At 37.6% G+C, this 7,991-nt stretch overlaps 1 protein-coding gene across 2 annotated transcripts in view; it reads right to left on the bottom strand.

Moving 5' to 3' along the window:
* Positions 1 to 1,548: 1,548 nt before the first annotated feature.
* Mdm2 (MDM2 proto-oncogene) overlaps positions 1,549 to 7,991 on the bottom strand; it is a 24,528-nt gene continuing 18,085 nt past the window's right edge. For both annotated transcript variants that reach the window (XM_023716303.1, XM_023716302.1), the window contains exons 10-12: positions 6,191 to 6,346; positions 5,212 to 5,289; positions 1,549 to 2,492 (exon numbers count right to left, since the gene is read on the bottom strand). In XM_023716303.1, coding sequence (XP_023572071.1) covers positions 1,917 to 2,492; positions 5,212 to 5,289; positions 6,191 to 6,346 — 810 coding nt within the window. In that variant the 3' untranslated portion in view covers positions 1,549 to 1,916. The remainder of the gene's footprint in view (positions 2,493 to 5,211; positions 5,290 to 6,190; positions 6,347 to 7,991) is intronic.

The raw sequence follows: 7,991 nt of genomic DNA, 5'->3' as shown, positions 1-7,991 counted from the left end.
ACACACACACAAATTCCTATTATGTACAACAGAAAGCTAATCAAATGGTAAGATACACGATCACAAATAATATAAACTTGTGAGAGGTTTTCTTAAGAGTTTGGCTTTGGAGGGGTTAGGGATATAGCTCAGCAGCACAGCACCTGCCCAGCAAGCACAAGGTTAAGTGGGTTCCTGGTACCAAAGTCTGGTTTTTTGTAGTCCAAGGGATCAACTCAAGACTTCACATACACTGAAGATATTCTCCCAGTGACATAAACCCACTACCCTTATCAATTAGTTTAAGTTTAAAAGAAAAAGTTTATAAATATGCCATACTCAATTCACCATTCTATGACAAGGTACACTGTAACTTTTCATAATGTGATGCTATGACTACTTGTAGTTACTACCACAAGCTTACAGACTAAGACATTACTATCTTTAAAACACTAGATATTTTCAAAATCTAAGCTAAATGATGTTAAAGGCTAAACCTCTGGCTTTGACATCCACAAGCTCTTCAACACATTTCTGCTGGCTTGAATCACTGCTAGTACAGGCATGACTGCCCACTGGGCAGCCTGTACCACTGGTAATAGAAACAGATACAATTTTTATTAGTCTTTTTACTAACAAAATTAACAAAAAGTCCCAAGTCACCAAATGGGACAGTCATTCATGTACCACCAGTAATAAGTGGCACTCAGCAGCAAGACATACGAATTATGGCACCATCATGAATGTGTTAAAGCTAGCTTCAAGAATCAAGTCCCAGGGCTGGTGAGATGGCTCAGTGGTCTAAAGCACCTACCTAGAACAAGCTAAGCAAAGCACAGGGACCACGGTTCAATCCCCCAGCACCACATGCCAGCCAGCCCCGCCCCCTGGTGGGCTAAGCTGGCCACACACACACACACACACACACACACACATAAATAAAATTTAAAAAAATAAATCAATAAAAAAAAAGAATCAAGTCCCAAGGCTTTGACTTATTTAATAAATTCTTACTGAATACCTACATATATGCAACACAATCAAAAAGTTTCTGGCTTTGTGGGACCATTTCAAACTGACCAGAGAAGTAAACAGACAATTAAAACAGGATCAGAGGCCCTGGGCAGATGGCTCAGTGAAATAAGCACTTCCCTGGCAAGCGCAAGGGCCTGACTTCAATCCCCGATTCTGCCAAAAAAAAAATTAAAATAAAATAAGATCAGACCACTCACTGTTATCACTGAAAAACCACGTAAGCCAGTTCATCTGGAGGCCAAGTGAAAAGCATTTCCTACCAAACAGCATGACACTGAGCAGTGATATGTGTATTACCAAGATAAGCCGGCATGGTCACTCCAAAAGAATTAAGATCTGAGCCTCCGATTAACCAAGAAGATTATGAAAAAATTTTAAGATCCAATAATCATATTTTTGAAACAATTCTTAAATTTTCAATACATCGTTTATTTATAAAGCAATAAATACCATACACTAAACCTAAAAATTTAGACAAGACTACATCAATAACCCACAAGCATGTAAAATGAGATCTAATTTGCAAAGCTCAATGTTGAATAACATGTACTACATATGCTGTCATTTATAATCTCAATTATTATTAGCAATTCTGGTTATTTTCACTATTTCACTGAAGATTCTTATTAATTAGTATAAGTGGTACACTTTTACCTACATAACATAGCACCAAATATAAATAAGAATTTCTGAAGGAGGAGAGAAACTAAGGATTGGTGTTTCAGAGCATCTACATCTTGAATGTTAAAAGCTTTCCATACTTTTCCTTTTCACACAAAAGGTGCTTAATTAAGTTACATTTCAATGTCCTCATATTTCTTGCTTTGATGTTTATAAAATCTGTGTTGTCTAAATTTTTAGGCTTATATAAAGTTAAAAATATATACTTTTATGGATGTCAGCTAGTTGAAATAAGTTAGCACAATCATTTGAATTGGTTGTCTGCACACTGGGCAGGGCTTATTTCTCTTCTTCAGCTTCTTTGCACATGTGAAACACGACATAAGATGTCCTGTTTTGCCATGGACAATGCAACCATTTTTAGGTCTACCTTGACAAATCACACAAGGTTCAATGGCATTAAGGGGAAAACCAGATTCCACACTTTCTTCTTTGTCTTGTGTTTCTTCCTTCTCAAACTCTTTAACATCTTCTTGGCTGCTATTAATAATGCTACCAGAAGTTGATGGCTGAGAGTAGTCCTCACCTTCTTGTGACAGGGAGGTTTGTGTGCATTTATCATTACTTTCTTCAACAAATGACTCTCTGGAATCATTTGCCAAAGTCTTTCTACCATCAGGTACATCCAAACCTTCATCTGCCTGTGTTGAGTTTTTTAACTGGGCTTTTTCAGAGACCTCTCCTTTATCCTTCCCTTTATCTTCAGGAAGCCAATTCTCACGAAGGGCCCAACATCTGTTGCAGTGTGACGGAAGGGGAGGATTCATTTCATGGCATGAAGTACACTTCCAATAGTCCTTCAATGAAGTAAGACAGTTTCCATTACTCTTTAATTACTAATCAGAGCAGTGTTAGCAATTTTAGCATGTCTGAGGTATAATGCACCACATAGATCAACTGTCAACATCTCATTTTACATAAAACAATCACCATGTACAACGTGAAAACTTAATATTGAATATTGTAAGTTTACCAAGAGTAGACTCCCATATAAAAGGTAACTGAGATAATGAATATTCACTTATTTGACTATAGGCCCAGAATGAATCCCCCAAACGAAAAAAAATACTATATTGTACACCCTCAAAATATAACAAATCTTAAAATATTTAATTAAAAAAAAATCAACACTGGATTGGGAAGAAAAAAATTAACATACAACAGTGACTCATTCAAGTACATGACTCTAAGTAGTTTTGTTTTTATCCTTACCATGCTGAAAAATTCTAAAACTAAAACTATACTTGTTGTGCTATTGATGGTGTACCTAAGAAGTTATCTCTAAACACACACACAGCTGATACCATTAGTTAATGCAAGTGCTATGGCATCTTTTCCTCTGTACTGAGGTCTACATCCAATGTTGTTAAGGGCTCAATCCTAGACACTGAGCCTAGATTCTACCCACTCAAGCTAATGCAACCTGCCTCTTCTCCCAAAGTCTTCATCAAGACACCTTAAAAATTAGGGCTTTAAAATTATGATTCAATCAAGTGTTTTCTAACTCTATCCATAAAGGAAATGGCAAAACAATTCTTACTTCCAGCCAAAACCTACCCTCCTCGGTCCCAATCCAAAATGTATACCCTGTACTTCTCTATCTATTTTTTCTTCCTCTCTTCTGTAACTGCTCAGGGTGTCCTTATCCAACTTCTCTAACATGCGACTGGGATGACAAACTCCCTCAAATCCCCACTTCTTTGCTGAACACACCCTTAGGTATAACTTTTTCTTTCTGAAATGAAGCATGGATCTTACTTGAGAGGACTTTACATAGGAAGCCTGCAGTAAGACAAACTTCCTATTATGCCATTATTCATGTAATCATTTTTAGAGTGCCTGCCAACTGATACAACGCAGTAGCAACAAGGGCAGGGGCTACTCTCCCACAGTGATTCTTTTTCACTGTCCACTATCTCCTAAAACCAAAGACAACAGTCTTGCAACACAAAAGGAAGTCCAAAGAGCCAAAAACAATGAAGTTTAAATTCCCTACATGAAACTAATACAGCCTTTCTTGAGCTAATATTTTTTAGACAATACCTCATGCCTATATTGTGTACCTTGAGTAACTACTCTGAAGATAACAGTACATAATGTATTATTGTTACTCTATTATTTTATTCTGAATTTTTTTCTTTTTTTTTTTTTGTGGAACCGGGGATTGAACTCAGTCCCTTGCCCTTGCAGGGAAGCACTTATTCTATTGAGCCATCTTCCCGGCCCCTGAAATTTTTTTTCTTTTTAAAATAAAATATCCTAGGTATCTTCCCAAAGCAATTAACAGCATCATACCATAGTGACACAGGTACACCCATGTCTACAGTGGCACAGCTGGTAATAGCCAAATCTTGGAAACAACTCAAGTGTCCCTCAATTGGTTAAGTGGATAAAAATGTGATTTTTTTTGTTTGTTTGTTTTAATACTGTGGACTACTGCTCTGACATAAAGAAGGACATGCTTGAGACATTTCAAGGAAAATGGATCACCTTGAGACTCTAAGTGAAATAAATCAGACACACACATGTGAATACTGCATTATTTCTCTGGTGTGACAAACTGAAAGTGTAAATAAGGACCAAAATGTATTTTGATATAAGAGAAAAATGTTGAAATGGGGAAGAGAACAAGAGAGGAAAGGGGAAAAGGAAGAGAAGTTTAAAATTAAAAACAAAACAAAAAAAAGGAAAACATGGAAACAAAGCTCTGTAAATGGGAAAGGGAGGAGGAGTTAGACAGAAGGTAGGGCAATGGGAGGAAAAATGTATCAGGTACAGGTACAAATTCTCTATGAGGAATGTGATTGTCATGTATATCTAAAATGTACCAATTGGGGCCAGGGAGATGGCTCAGTAGAATAAATGCTTCCCTGGCAAGAGCAAGGGCCTGAGTTCAATCCCCGGTTCCACAAAAAAAAAAAAAAAAGAAAAAAAAAATTTAAAATAACACATCTAAAAATTTTTTTTAATTATTTATGTGTGTGTGTGTGTGTGTGTGTGTGTGTGTGTGTGGCCAGCTCAGCCCACCAGGGGGCGGGGCTGGCTGGCATGTGGTGCTGGGGGATTGAACCGCGGTCCCTGTGCTTTGCCAAGCCTGTTTTAAGTAGGTGCTTTAGACCACTGAGCCATCTCACCAGCCCTAAAAATTGTTTTAAGAGAACAGCAGCATACTGTATTTTTTTAAATAAATTTATCTGTTCGAATTGGAAAAAAAAAAAAATGCAGCAATAGATTTCACACCAAATAACATACACTTAAATCAACCAGACGATAAAAGTTTTCACTTTATAAACACCTTGGGGTTTTATAAAACCTCTACACCAAGCTCAGAAGAGCCTGAGGCAGGAAGATCGCCCCTCCAGGGCCTTTAGTGAACAAGAAGGGTCTGGCACATCCTGGTGTAAAGCCCTGGGTTCAGCTGCTGGTACCAAGGGGAAAAACTTAATTTAGGAGGTAGATCAGATATATTTCTCTAATTTTGACTTTAATTCCTTTAAAAAAAAGATATATACTTACAGCTAAGGAAATTTCAGGATCTTCTTCAAATGAATCTGTATCACTTTCCCCTGTCTTAAACACAGTAACTCGATATACCTAACAAAACAAATTCATCAACATCAATTCACCACCTATTTTCTTCAACAATGGCAGTTTCTTAGTGCTAAGTTTTAAACAGGTAACATGTGCCACTACTACATATGAGAAATCCAGATAAGGGTAAAACTGAAGAGAATGTAAAGGGAGAAAAACTGAGGCAAAAGTCAATGGATAAGATATTAAAAGTAAAATATTCAAGGTAAGTGTATTTGTAAATATATTAATAATAAATAATGGAGAAACAGCAAAAGATATTGACCTAGTCACTTCCAGGGAACAGATATGGTGGTAATACTTAAAACTTTTTTGTTTTTTTGGCCTTGAGACAGGATCTTGCCACACAGCTCAGGCTGGCCTTGAGCTCACTCTGTAGCCCAGGCTGGTCTCAAACTCGTAACAATTCTCCTGCCTCAGCAGTGTAATCCCAAATGCTGGTATCACAGGTAGGTACCATCACACCTGGCCTATTAAATTTGTGTTTTACTCTTACAAAAAGCAAATTAAAATTGAAGAGGGGAACTGAGTTGAATTTTTTTTTGCTGGGGGGAAGGGGGGCAGAACCAGGGATTGAACTCAGGCCCTTGCACTTTCCAAGGAAGCGCTTATTCCACTGAGCCATCTCCCTGGCCCCAGAAATGAATTATTTTAAAAACAGATTATATGGTATATTAAGGACTATCACGTCCTTGACATTAGTAATATAAAAATAAATCAGACAGTAAGAACTATGAAAGCCTCAAATCCACAAATCAGTTTGAAAAACCCAATTTTCAATCTAGTTTGAAAAATCAAGAGGTGAGAATTTCAAGAAAAAAATCTATGCGTTAGTTTCAATCTCATCAAATCAACGAACATAAAAAGTACTTAACTTTCTAATCTAATTAAAGGAAAAAATTACCTCATCATCTTCATCTGAGAGTTCTTGTCCTTCTTCACTAAGACTATAATCTTCTGAATCGAGAGACTCAACTTCAAATTCTACGCTGAATTGATCAGAAACTGAATCCTGATCCAACCAATCACCTGAATGTTCACTTACACCATCATCCAGATCCTAAAAGGGGGTTGAAAAGAAATGAACTTAATATGAATGACCTCTTGGCCTGTCTAGCTCCCTACTCCTGTTTGTGCCTCTGTTTCCTTCCAAGACTCATAGTATGTACACTGGTACTAGATTAAGGTTCAAGGTTACTAATACTATTCTCCCTCCTAAAAATTTCATTACACAAAGGAAAAAGATGAAGCCCTTTGGCACAGAGGTGTACAGAGAATGACTACATTAATACTTTCATTCTCTTCAACTGACAACCTCTCCTCCCTTAATAAAAGTATGGACAATACAGCTAGATCTAGCCTGTTTCCTAAACCAATCTTGACAGTACAATTTCTACATTTACCCTCATTGAAATAGTTTAATAACAGTTTTTGAATCTTACACGGTATGATTAAAAAGCCCACGAATGTTTAAAGTTTTAAAATGTACTACACAATAAAACATGTTCTCACTATCTCCCTCGAAAAGCCCCACCACCACCCTTAAATACTTGTAATCCCATCAGTCTTGCCACTGTCTGAGACAGCTGTGCAGTCCTCTTCTATGTGTTTAGTTGTGTTGTCATGACTGTCTCAATGTCCTAAAACAATCTGAAATATTCTGACTTTGGGGAAGAGCCAGAAGTTGCACCATACCAGATATGGGGAATAAGGTGGATAAGGATATACTGTAATGTTTTCACCAACCTGCCATTCTGTTAAATAGCACTTGGCAGAAGCATTACACCTCTTAAAGCTAAACTTGGGGACATTCAGAAAGGCTTTCGAGTGGCAAAAACAATGAGATAACTGTGTTCAAAGCAAGTCAGAGTATTCTGAAAGGGATTAAAGGCAATGTGTCTTTACTGTAATTTAAAATATCATATGAAAAAGTTCTTCCACTTTTTTCAGACTGCTAATAAGACACACAAATTTACTATGTTTTTTCTTAATGTATCAGTAATTAAGTTCTTAGTACGAAATTTAGAACAATAATTTATGAGGATAAATTCCTTCTGTCAGAGCAAAAATGGACCACAGACTGCCTGGGAGCTGAGGAACGGCTTTGATTTTTCCTAAAATCCATGAGTCCACCACTTTCTGAGCCACCTTGCCCTGCTCTGAACTATAGTATCTGTCTTTCTTGGTGTTGAAGATCTCACCCTCCTGGTGTCAAGGTTTCTGCAGCTTCTGCTTGAGGTGTCTAGGGATTTTCATTTTGCTGATACCAAGCTTTGTTGAGGTGGCAATGACAAATTTCTAGAGTGTTCTTCATAGAGAAACATGATTAAAGCTAACAGGCCCAGTCACAAGTAGCAAACCCCTGGCCAACTCCTGTAGGAATACCACTCTCTTGCCTCTACAACGCCTGGTGAGGATAATCACAACAGTGCTGGGAGTGATGCTATCTTGGAAGTTTCCTCACATGCTGACTGGTTTGTTGCCATGGCTCAACAGCTTTCAGGGCACATCTTCGGTAGGGTAGTATCTAGGAACTGTTTGAAGCTTCACCACCTGGGTACCAGCATTCTTGTCACCACCGACTGGTTTTGTGATAGTACAAGAACTTTTCGGCCAGGAAGACAGCTCAGTGGAATAAGTGTTTGCCTGACAAGTACAAGGTCCTGAGTTCGATCCCTGATACCGCAAAAAAAAAAAAAAAAAAA

This window comes from Octodon degus, unplaced genomic scaffold (genome assembly GCF_000260255.1).
Source record: "Octodon degus isolate 3935 unplaced genomic scaffold, OctDeg1.0 scaffold00047, whole genome shotgun sequence".
Classification (NCBI taxonomy): Eukaryota; Metazoa; Chordata; class Mammalia; order Rodentia; family Octodontidae; genus Octodon; species Octodon degus.
This window is presented reverse-complemented; position numbering and strand designations above follow the sequence as displayed.